Raw genomic sequence first — 12,666 nt, forward strand, 5'->3', positions numbered from 1 at the left:
AATAAAGCGTTCCCCCCCCAGCCCCCCACGCTCCTCGCCCGCGGCTCTAGCTTCTTCAGCAAATCATCAAAAAACAAAAACTCATTCTAAAACCAAAATCCACAGGTCAGGTTAAAGTGCCGGGTCAGTTTATGTGTGTGCTCATGTGCGTATATGTGCGTGTCTACACGTGTGTGTCTACACGTGTGTATGTATGTATGTGTGTGCATGTGTGCGTGTGAGTATGTCTGTGTATGTGTGGGTGCATGTGTGTGTATGTGTAGATGCGTGTGTATGTTTGTATGTATGTGTCTGTTTCTGTGTGCGTCTGTCTGTCTGTCAGACGTTTCCCCCTAATATTCTGTTAATCTTTCCGCTTCACATTCTCTCTTGCTCTAACTTCCAATCTGTGTAAAGTAACATCTCCACATAAAGTACAATACAGTAAGTCCATCAACTGTTTCCTGGCCACACGTTGGCCTCCAGACTCCTCCAACTTAAACCACTCGTACACCTGACAAGAATTGGAGCTTTTCATGTCCTGGAGATGTCTCACATGATTTCACACAATGAAGTGTAATGCAGTGACTGTGTACTTTGGAGGCAAACGCAGCAGCCAATTTGCATGAGGCGATGTTCCACAAACAGACGCAAAACAAACGAACATCTTAGAAATAACAGGTGTCCAAGCTGCGGGCAGGAAGGTGGTGGCAATGTTCTCGCGCATTTCACACTGAGCTGTGTTGCCCAACAGGAAAGTCAAGTTACCTGCCATCACCTGGCAAGGGCTCAAACTCACACGATTGTCAGACATCAAACAAGCAATGAGTGACTGTCTTGGTGGCAGAGGGGAGTTGCGAGGTCTCCTTGGGGCTGATGTGGCTCCAAGGCGACGTATTTGGTAACGGAATCACATTGACCCTCACGCTTAGACGGCCTCATATGGTCCAGTTGCTGAGCTAGGCGGGTACTCAGGCCTCCAGGGCAACTGCTTCCACCTCAGGTTCACCCCAGAGTAGACAAGCTGAGAGTGAGGAGATGTCCGCTCGCTCGTCCACCCACCCGCCCACTCTGTGTCCGCACTCTCAGGCCGTACTCTCCAGATGCTCCAGCTCCGTGGCGCTGGCCTTTCCTGGACGTTTCTTGCGCCGGAATTCCTGGGCGATCTCCTCGAAGGTCTTCCCCCTTGTCTCCGGCACCTTGAAGTAGGTGAAGAGCGTGAAGCCGAACAGCAGCCCCGCAAAGATAATGAACACGTACGGACCACAGAGTTTCTGCCAAGACACAGGTCACATCAGCATCACAATAAATATTAATAATAATAATCCTTGCATTTGATACAGCGCTTTATTACGACGTTAAAATGTCTCAAAGAGCTTCACAGGATACACTGTAAAGTGAATTGATTGTGTATTTTGTGGGTGAAACGTGGCAGCCAATTGCGTACAGCAGCGTCCCACAAACAGCTGTAGATTCGGTGACCAAATTATTATTAGTTTGTTTTTGAAGGGATTATTGCTATCGGAAAGTGATCCACCAATCAACTAACAACCAGGCTCCTACTTATGGGAAGTTAGTAGGGAATGGGATTAAAGTAGAGAGCTCCAGTGGGGAGTGAGCCAGGGCTCGGTGTGTGTGACTCTCACCGCCATGTATGGGAAGCACATTCCCACGATGAAGTTACAGGTCCAGTTGCAGAAGCCGGCAACTGTCATGGCTGCCGGCCGCGTCCCTTGGCTGAATAACTCAGCCACAATAAACCATGCAATGGGACCCGGGCCGATCTCGAAGAAGACGATGAAGAGGAAGATGGCTGACATGCTGACGAAGCTCATCCAGGTGATGGAGTGCTGTCGAGGAGACAAGAGACACCGTGAACAGGGGACGGTCAGGACATAGCAGTGTACATACCAACACTGCCCCCAGGTACACACAAAGGCATATACACATGCGTACCCACACGTGTGTACACACCAACATTGCCCCCAGGTACACACAGCCACACACACAGGTGTACACAGTTACACAGAGACAGGCACACACACATACAAACTCGCGCGCACAAACACACATGGTGTAAACACACTGCCACACATAGAGCCCAGCTGTGGTGACTGTGCCGTGTTGTGGCTGACTAGCACTGACCTGTAACACCTGGCCCACGGTCATGGCCACGGCACACAGGCACATGCCGGCCAGGCCCAGCATAAACAGACTGCGGCGCCCAGCCCGCTCCACCAGGAACACCTGCAGAGAGAACCAAAGAGAGTCACAAGAGCTCAGACTGACTGTGCTCCCCCTGCCCCACTCCCCATCCCCCCCGCCCCACTCCCCATCCCCCCCGCCCCATTCCCCATCCCCCCCGCCCCACTTCCCGCACTCCCCCCAAACCCCCAGCTCACCTCACCCCCAAACCCAATAACCTCTTTTCTGGCTGTTGATTAACGTCTGGAGACACAGCTGCTGCCTGGAATCTCACTGACACAACTGTAACCAGAGGCTGTGCTCAGTGGGGCTCTGACCCACTGCTTACAGTTTAACTAGCGGCCTTCGCGACAGTTAACTGATCAGAAATTATTAACTGCCCTGAGCTGAACGTTTGACCCCCATCTAGCCACCTTGTCATGTTGACAAACTGTGTCGACATCAATATAAAATGTCCGCCTGACCTGTGCTGGATTAGGTGCCACCCTGTTGGGCACCGCAGCCTGGCATGGAGATTCAACACCATACATGGGCGGGTCTCTGACACTTGCAGATACCTATCACCATCACTTAAGGGTCTCCAAACCCAGCTGAGGTTTCCATGCCTTCCAGCTACCTGGAGACACATCCTGCTTAACTAATTACAGTGAGTATTAGGCATAGGTTGGCGAGAGCCAAGGCTTGGGGAGCCCAGAGTGTGCATTGGGGTAACTGCTGGAGTCTAACCAGCTAAAACCACTTAGCTTACCATTGAGAGCACTGTCTGGCAAACTTTCCTGCTGCTTGTCCAGCTAGGACCACCCTACCCTTTATGCCTCCGGGATTAGGTAGTGGGGAGGTTTCAAACTTGATGAACGGGAGAACAGAGAGCTTGCTTCCACTGATCGGTGAGTCAGTAACAAGAGATCATAAACTCCCACTCTGTGGAGTGTCAGCCTAGACTGTGAGTCAAAAGTCCCCAACGTGGGGCTTAATCCCACTGACCCATGACCCCAGGGGTGAGGGTCTGAGCCAGCCTGAGCCACCAGCAATTGATTACCAACCCCCACCTCATGTTAAACATTGTGAGGCTGTGTGACTAAGTGACGGTTACTCACAGACACGGCAGTAGCGATCATGTTGACCGCTCCCACACCGATGGTGGCGTAGTCAGGATGGGAGACACCAGCCACCGCGAATATACTGGTGGAATAGTAAAATATCTAGAGAGAGGGACACAGACACAGAGCGTCACACAGCGCTCCAGCACAGCTCACTCGCAGCACAACATCAAACTAACTGGACACCATTGGGATTCAACACGTTTCATCCACAAAATACAGTCACTCCACTTTACAGTATATTCTGTGATGCGCTGTTTGACGCGTTGAAGACATGATAAGGTGTTGTATCAAACGCAAGTATCATTATTATTATTCAGGGTTGATTTGCAGTGAGGGGGAGCGCTTACAAGATTTGTATCACTACACTGTATTTAGAGATGTTTCATTCTATTGGGGATTGTGTGATAATCATCTCATTCCATGTCGCGTTGTTGCACCACATGGGTCTAGCTGCCATGGTTTGGGATATATAATATATATCCTTAATAATGCTTTGAGATTGCGAAAGTAAACTAACTGTGTATTTTGTGGGCAAAACATGGCAGCCAATTGCGCACAGCAGTGTCCCACCAACATCCATGGATTGAGTGCCCAATTTTATTTGAGGAATTGTTGACCAGAACACCAGGAAGGGAGACAATCCCTTCTCTCTGTCGCGGCTCCCCCACGGCCTGTCGCGGCTCCCCCACGGCCTGTCGCTGCCCGGCTCCCCCACGGCCTGTCGCTGCCCGGCTCCCCACGGCCTGTCGCTGCCCGGCTCCCCACGGCCTGTCGCTGCCCGGCTCCCCACGGCCTGTCGCTGCCCGGCTCCCCACGGCCTGTCGCTGCCCGGCTCCCCCACGGCCTGTCGCTGCCCGGCTCCCCACGGCCTGTCGCTGCCCGGCTCCCCACGGCCTGTCGCTGCCCGGCTCCCCACGGCCTGTCGCTGCCCGGCTCCCCACGGCCTGTCGCTGCCCGGCTCCCCAAGGCCTGTCGCTGCCCGGCTCCCCAAGGCCTGTCGCTGCCCGGCTCCCCACGGCCTGTCGCTGCCCGGCTCCCCACGGCCTGTCGCTGCCCGGCTCCCCACGGCCTGTCGCTGCCCGGCTCCCCACGGCCTGTCGCTGCCCGGCTCCCCACGGCCTGTCGCTGCCCGGCTCCCCACGGCCTGTCGCTGCCCGGCTCCCCACGGCCTGTCGCTGCCCGGCTCCCCACGGCCTGTCGCTGCCCGGCTCCCCACGGCCTGTCGCTGCCCGGCTCCCCACGGCCTGTCGCTGCCCGGCTCCCCACGGCCTGTCGCTGCCCGGCTCCCCACGGCCTGTCGCTGCCCGGCTCCCCACGGCCTGTCGCTGCCCGGCTCCCCACGGCCTGTCGCTGCCCGGCTCCCCACGGCCTGTCGCTGCCCGGCTCCCCATGGCCTGTCGCTGCCCGGCTCCCCACGGCCTGTCGCTGCCCGGCTCCCCACGGCCTGTCGCTGCCCGGCTCCCCACGGCCTGTCGCTGCCCGGCTCCCCACGGCCTGTCGCTGCCCGGCTCCCCACGGCCTGTCGCTGCCCGGCTCCCCATGGCCTGTCGCTGCCCGGCTCCCCATGGCCTGTCGCTGCCCGGCTCCCCATGGCCTGTCGCTGCCCGGCTCCCAATAGCCTGTCGCTGCCCGGTTCCCTGCTGCCTCTCACCGCGTTGATGCCGGAGAATTGCTGTGCCAGGTGCAGCACCAGAGCCACGATGATGGGCTGACGGTAGCTGGAGTTGTAGAACAGTTGCGGGATGGAGACCTTCTTCTCTCTCTGAATCTCGTCTTTCTCCTTCTTCATCTCCGCAATGTCCTTGTCAGTGTTACACGGGCCCAACAGCTGCTGGAGGCCTGAGACACAAACTCCATGTGAACCCCGGCTCCAACAGCCCCCCGGCTTCGAGCCGCCACCTCCCCACTTGCCCCCAGAACCCCGCCTCCCAGACACCACCTCCCCCAGAACTCGGCCCCACACACACACACACACACACACACACAACTTCAGCCCATTCAGAGATTAAGCACAAGAATACACACAGCACATGACACACTCACTCAATGCACACACAACAACAACTTGGATTTATATAGCACCCTCCATGCCGGACGGCGTCTCAAAGCGCTTTAAACACACATACACACACATATACACACGAACGCATGAATGCACGCACACACGCAAAAGTTTCCAGGAAGCTTCACAGTTATGTTAACCAACCACATTCCACCCGGAGGGGTTGAAACGCACGGAGATTCCCGACTATGTCAACACTAGTGAACAGCCACTCAGCAGTCACAGTGCAGGGGGTGTGTGTGGGTGTGTGTGTGTGTGTGAGGTGTATATTGTGTTCCTATATTACACTGTCTCTGGTTACAAACACAGTCACGACCATAGATATCACAGAGGATGCAGTACCTGCATTTCAGTATTAAAGGAGTGGAATTAACAGAGGGATTATTGTTGTATAGTATCTGAGCTTCCAAACCCTCACTCCCCCCACAAGGCATGGTTCCCTCATCACATTGATTTGCACCCGTATCACATCTACACATACATACTCACATCTACACACATACACAGACACACACCAGATAAACACACTCACATCTACGCGAGCGCGCACACACACACACACACACACACACACACAGTGAATGGGAACACCTTGCCTGTGAGTAATCACAGGGAGATCCAGATTAAGAAATGATATAAGAAATAAATCAAGAAAAAGCACAGGATTGATGCCATCATCACACTTGGTGTGGAATGTCACCCAAAGCCTTGCTTCCCGCCTGCCCTTTTCCCCCACCTCGACTGGGCTCTCCCGCTCCCGCACCCCTCCACTCGCCCACACCCTGCCTCACTCCCCACACGCACTCACTGTTCTTGGCGGCTTCCTCCTGGCCCAGATTGATGTACAGGTAGCGGGGGCTCTCGGGGCAGAATGGCAGGAGGCAGCACTGCAGCACGGCCGGGGCCCCTGACAGGCCGAGTAACAGTGGCCACCAAGCGTCGTTACCCAACAGGAAGTGCAGACCCAACACCTGCACAAAGACATCAGCCCATCAGCACCCAGCGGGGCTCAGACCAGCCACTCGGCACATTTACATCGCACCAGCACAGACACGATGGGGAGAGAGAGAGAGAGCAAGGAATAGGGTTAGAGTAGAGAGCTTCAGTGGGGGAGAGAGCACCAGCACAGACACGATGGGGAGAGAGAGAGAGAGAGAGCAGGGAATGGGGTTAGAGTAGGGAGCTCCAGTGGGGGAGCGAGCACCAGCACAGACACAACGGAGAGAGAGACAGCAGGGATGGCCTCTGGATACCTGGCTGATGAGGATGCCGGTGACGATGGCTAGTTGGTGGAGGGTGCCCAGTGCCCCCCGCAGGCTGGTGGGTGCGATCTCCCCAATGTATATGGGCACCAGCCCCGAGATCAGCCCTGCGAAGAGAGGTGATGAGAGGTGATGTTACCCCCTGTTACAACACAGCCATATGAGACTACGGAGGAGCTGAAACAAGTTGTCAGAGATGCCTTTGGCCTCCTCACTCCATCCATGACACAGGAGATATCACAACCGAACATGGCCATGATGTTAACCAATTGTACTGAATACAATGAAGTACTTCTTTATACAATTGTCATCATTCTCCCACATGTTTCAGTTGTTGGTCAGTGCGGTGGGGGTGGGGGTAACAGGACTTTGTGAACACCCTGGTATTACAGTGCAGAGAGAGGCTACTGGCCCCCACCACCCACCCACCCACCCCACAGGCCAGCCGCTGCTCCCTGTATCGTCACCTTCATTATTAACCCCACGGCTTTGCTGTTGCCCCCGCACACACCCAAACTCTCACTGCCACCTGGTTATAATAAATACAATAATAATAATAATCCTTGCATTTGATACAGCATCTTATCACGTCTTTGAGACGTCGCAAAGTGCTTCACAGAATATACTGTGAAGTGGAGTGACTGCGTACTTTGTGGGAGAAACGGGGCAGACATTTGTGTACAGCAGTGTCCCACAAACAGTCATGGATTGAGTGGTTATACTGTAAAGTTTCCCGCTTCACCTCTCAACGACTCTATTGATCCGGCCTCAGCAGCCACTCGTGGGGATGAATCCCAACCCGCGACGAGGCTCCGAGTGACGGGATTCCGGCTCCCCATCCCCCCTCGATTCTCCTCCTGACGATTCCCGAAGCTCTGCCCCCACCCACCCACCCACCCCCATTCAGCTCCTGTTTCCCTGGTAAAAAAGCATCTCCTATTATCACTCCGGGTCTTGCCTCACACGGCTTTACGAAGCCCAGATATCGATGTCTCCACAGCAACTGGGCTCTGAGGTGGTTGAACGTTCACCATCTCCCCCTCAGTCAAAAGCCAACAGCGCGGGTTAAAAGAATGGTGTGAGAGCTTTTATTTCTCTGGATCTCCATCCCTCTTTCACTCGTTGCCTCCCTCTTTCCCCATCTCCCTCACCTTGTTCATTGTCCATCTCAGGATCTTCCCCTAGCCACGCCCCAGCTCGGATGCCCAGCAGCAGCAGCAGGTGAGGTTAGGTTAGGGTTAGTGTAAATTGGTGTTGGAGTATAGTTACCGCAATAAAGTCCAGTGAGACTTCGTCCCACGATGACCAGCACATGAGACGGACCCAACTTCGCCAAACCCATGAGGAGAGAACCCACCATCGCCAGACTGGTCACCACCTGCATTGCCTTCAGCCTGTAGTGAGCAACCAGCCGGTTACCTGTGTACAGCTATTTACTAACAGTCATACTGCTTACTGCCAGCAACACTAGTCGTCTGTAAAGCAAGTCACTGTGTATAGAGTGAGTTACGGTCAGCGGAGCCAGGTACGGTCAGCGGAGCCAGGTACGGTCAGCGGAGCCAGGTACGGTCAGCGGAGCCAGGTACGGTCAGCGGAGCCAGGTACGGTCAGCGGAGCCAGGTACGGTCAGCGGAGCCAGGTACGGTCAGCGGAGCCAGGTACGGTCAGCGGAGCCAGGTACGGTCAGCGGAGCCAGGTACGGTCAGCGGAGCCAGGTACGGTCAGCGGAGCCAGGTACGGTCAGCGGAGCCAGGTACGGTCAGCGGAGCCAGGTACGGTCAGCGGAGCCAGGTACGGTCAGCGGAGCCAGGTACGGTCAGCGGAGCTAGTTAAGGTGAATGGAGCAAGTTAAGTTGCTGACCTCCCCAGCTTGTCTGCGATCCACCCGATGAAGAAAGAGGAAATCATGCCCCCGATACAGAAGATGGAGACGGAGAGCGCCCAGTACATGCCGATGTCCGGGTGTCCGTACGGTGGGGAGCCCTGGCTCACGTTTCCGGCCACCGTCTCGTTCTCCACCAACAAACCCAGGACGTGGGCATAATGTCGCTCCAGAACCTACAGAGAGAGAGAGAGCGGTGTCACCTCTCCTCACCCCAGTCTGGTCAACAGCAAGAGAGAGCTCCAGTGGAGGAATGAGCCCCAGCACAGACACGATGGAGAGAGAGAGAGAGCCGGGAATGGGGTTAGAGTAGAGAGCTCCAGTGGGGGAGTGAGCACCAGCACAGACACGATGGGGAGAGAGAGAGCAGGGAATGGGGTTAGAGTAGAGAGCTCCAAGACCAAATAATAATAATAATAATCCTTGCATTTGATATAGCGCTTTTCACGTCGGGAGGACATCCCAAAGCGCTTCACAGAATATACTGTAAAGTGAATTGACTGTGTATTTGTGGGCGAACGCGGCAGCCAATTGTGCACAGCAATGTCCCACAAACAGTCGTAGATTGAAAATGACCAATTTATTATTGTTTTGTTTTTGGAGGGATTATTATTAGGTGTGTGGAGTAAGGAAACTTGCCCAAGGTTTCGCCCTGTCTGGGATTGAATCCAGGTCTCTTTGACCTTCTCTTTGACCGAGCCTTCAGCTCCCCTCTCGACTCTCTTCCCCCTTCTCGCTCCCTCCCATCCCTCCCCTCACCCTGACCATTTCCCCCCTCCTCACTCCCTCCCCTCCCCTCACCCTGACCATTTCCCTCCTGCTCGGGTCATGACCCAACTGTGCAGCGCCTTGGGACGTCCTCCTGACGTGAAAGACGCTTTATAAATGGAATCTTGTTGTTGTTGTTGTCTCTCGCTTGCAAAGTGAGTGCTCTAACCACTGAGCTACAGGACTCCATAATAGCTGCAGATTTTGCTCACAGAATCTACAGTCACTACACATGACAGACTGGGAAGTGCGTTTGGGATCTTTGTGCACCGTGTTTGGTGACGGACCAGGGTTCCCGAGGCCAGGGGTGAGGAATGGTGGTTACCTTCTGTGGAGCATTGATGACACCGAGACCGTAACCGAACTGAAAGGATCCAAGCACCGCCGTAAAGATGGCCAGCATCAGCATCCCAGTGATCTGCTGTGACAGATAATAATAATAATAAAATAATAATAAAATAATAATAAAATAAAGAGGAATATAAGAATAATACAAACAATAGTAATAACAATAATAGTCCTTGCATTTGATATAGCTCTTTTCACATCTTCTCGACGTCTCAAAGCGCTTCACAGAATATACTATAAAGTGAATTGACTGTATATTTGTGGGTGAAACGCGGCAGCCAATTGCGCACAGCAGCGTCCCACAAACAGTCATGGATTGAAAATGACCAATTTATTATTGTTTTGTTTTGGAGGGATTATTATTAGGTGTGTGGAGTAAGGAAACTTGCCCAAGGTTTCGCCTCCTGCCTGGAATTGAACCCAGGTGTCTCGCTTGCAAGAGCCTTATCATGTCATTGAGACATCTCAAAGCGCTTCACAGAATATACCGTAAAGTATCGAGACTATGTGTATAGTGGGGGTGAAATGCAGCAGCCAAATGCGCAGTCATGTCCCGCATAGATTGAGTGACTACTTCTCTTTTGTGGGGTTTGTGAGGGATTATTACCCTTGGAGAGTGATCCGCCAATCGACTTAGAACCGGGTATCAACTTACTGCACAATAAACATTTTAATACAAAAATGTTGATGGCTGAGATGAGGAGGAATGTTGACTGGACTCGAGGTGGGTAGTGCGGGAGCCCTGGGGGGGGAATTGTTCTCCTCCCCTCAGCCCAAGGGCACTGAGGCCAGTTGGCAGGGAGGCTGGGAGCCCTGCTCCCAGAGAGCCCCCTCCTCACAGGAGGTTCAATGGGAAACCTGAGGGTTTCCTGGGGTTGGGCACAACCCACATCAGCCTCCCTCCCCACGCACAGAGCCCACCCAACATTGCCTTTAATAGTTAAAGGGGTAGTGAGATCTCACAATCAGCCACCACCTCCCAGCGTTCCTGCCCAAAGCTCCCCGCCACCACACGTGTCCCAGCTTGTGTGTGGCTCAATGTGTCTGTGTGTTTGTATGTGTGTGTGTGTACCTGCGTGTCTCAGTGTTTGTGTGCGTGTGTCTCGTTCCATATGTCTCTGTCTCACTCAGTGTGTGGGTGTGTCTTTGTGCCCCAGTGTGCATCTTTCGCTGTCTCACACAGTGTGTGGCTCAGACATGAAGAACGACTACACACCATCCTATCATTCTGCGCCCTCCCCAACCCCCGCACCCCCTCCCCGCATGCCCAGCGAGAGGCTCTAAATCAGGAGTTATGAAAAAATAATAATAATCCTTGCATTTGAAACAGCGCCTTATCACACGTCTCAAAGCACTTCACAGAATATACTGTAAAGTGATTCGACTATATTTTGTGGGCGAAACACGGCAGCCAATTGTGCACAGCAGCGTCCCCACAAACAGTTATGGATTGAGTGACCAAATTATTATTTAGGTAAAACAACAACAAGATTACATTTGTATAGAGCCTTTCACATCGGGAGGAGATCCCAAGGCGCTGGACAGTGTACAGCATTTCAGACCCGAGCTGGGGTTGGGGGGAAAGGGAGGGGAGGGGAAGGGGGGTTGGCCGATGGCATGGTCGAAGAGGGGGGACTTGAAGGAGGCTAAGGAGAGGGCGAGGCGGAGTGATTGGGGGATGGAATTCCAGAGGTTGGGGGCAGAGTGGCTGAAGGCTCTCCCGCCAATGGTGGGGCGGGTGGATCGGGGGGTGTGGAGCAGCCAGAGCCAGCTGAGCGGAGGGAGCGGGCGGATTGGTAGGGGGTTAGGAGGTCACAGAGGTAGGGTGGGGAGAGGCCATGGAGAGCTTTGAATGTGAGGACCAGGATCTTGAACTGGATCCTCTGAAGGCTAGGGAGCCAATGGAGTCGGGCGAGAGTGGGGGAGATGGGGTCACGGAGTTTGGTAAAAGGTAAAAGAGAAAGGATTTCATGTGTCAGTGAGCAGATCAATTTAAGATCATCACCAAAAACACCAAAGACACACACACACAAATGTACACACAGACACAAATATTTACACACACAGGATACACACAGACACACACTTTTACGCACACAAACACACAGAAGCACAGACGGACACACTCAAACACACAGTTACTAGGATGTGGAACATCCAACCGAAAACATTAGTTGAAGCAGAATTCACAAAAGCTTTTAAAAGGGAATTAAGGACATTTCGGGTAGACGTTAAAAATCCCACAACATTATAAGAAATGGGGAGTTTCTCTCTCTCTCTCCAAGTGTCCTGGCCAACAATCCCCCCCCAGATAAACATCTCATTCAGCTCCTGACTGTGTGTCGGAGATATCTGGGATTACAGAAAACACTCAATGGTAATTACACAAAAGACCCAACTTCCCAGGAAGTCCAAATTAAGAATTCTCCACATGTTTGCACATTCGAATATTCTAAAGCAGAATATTTTTGCAGACTAACTGGCTGCCTTGTTATGTCCCTTGTCCCAGGGTTAGTACTAATCACAGAGGCAGAGCAGAACCACACACACAAAAAAAATGGTCACTCAATCCACAACTGTTTGTGGGACACTGCTGTGTGCAATTGACTGCCATGTTTCACCCACAAAATACAGTCACTATATTTGCAATATATTTTGTGAAACATCTCAACAACGTGATAAAGTGCTATATCAAATGAGAGGATTATCATTTTTCATTAATTATTATTAATGCATCATTATAGCTCTCTGGCTTCAAATATCCTTTACAATCCTCCCACTGAAGTGAATGTGGGGGCAAGGGTGGTGGGGATGATGCTGTGTTCTTCTGCTGCCTTCCCCACTGCCCCCTCTCTGGTGTCTGCAATGCTCTACTCTCTCGGTCATCAATCCTCGCTGCCTCTCTAGGGCACTGCTGATGACAGCACAGCCCAGCCTGGCTCAACGGCAGGACCTGGAAGGGCCGACCAGTCACTGGGGCAGGGAATCCTCCCACTCAGCTCCTGTTAACCCTGCAGCCAAAACCCTAATGGGTAGGGTGGTCCTATCTGGACAAGC

At 53.2% G+C, this 12,666-nt stretch overlaps 1 protein-coding gene across 2 annotated transcripts in view; it reads right to left on the reverse strand.

The window, feature by feature from the left end:
• Positions 1-270: 270 nt before the first annotated feature.
• Positions 271-12,666, reverse strand: part of slc2a2 (solute carrier family 2 member 2) — a 14,623-nt gene continuing 2,227 nt past the window's right edge. Inside the window, exons 2-11 of one of the 2 annotated variants that reach the window (XM_042338971.1) lie at positions 9,587-9,679; positions 8,473-8,669; positions 7,881-8,005; positions 6,603-6,718; positions 6,158-6,320; positions 4,939-5,126; positions 3,282-3,386; positions 2,125-2,226; positions 1,626-1,829; positions 271-1,253 (exon numbers count right to left, since the gene is read on the reverse strand). In XM_042338971.1, the coding sequence (XP_042194905.1) occupies positions 1,065-1,253; positions 1,626-1,829; positions 2,125-2,226; positions 3,282-3,386; positions 4,939-5,126; positions 6,158-6,320; positions 6,603-6,718; positions 7,881-8,005; positions 8,473-8,669; positions 9,587-9,679 (1,482 nt within the window). In that variant the 3' untranslated portion in view covers positions 271-1,064. Of the gene's footprint in view, positions 1,254-1,625; positions 1,830-2,124; positions 2,227-3,281; positions 3,387-4,938; positions 5,127-6,157; positions 6,321-6,602; positions 6,719-7,880; positions 8,006-8,472; positions 8,670-9,586; positions 9,683-12,666 lie in introns of both variants that reach the window. The other variant, XM_042338970.1, reaches the window with a different exon arrangement.

This window comes from Callorhinchus milii, unplaced genomic scaffold (assembly GCF_018977255.1).
Source record: "Callorhinchus milii isolate IMCB2004 unplaced genomic scaffold, IMCB_Cmil_1.0 Scaffold11, whole genome shotgun sequence".
Classification (NCBI taxonomy): Eukaryota; Metazoa; Chordata; class Chondrichthyes; order Chimaeriformes; family Callorhinchidae; genus Callorhinchus; species Callorhinchus milii.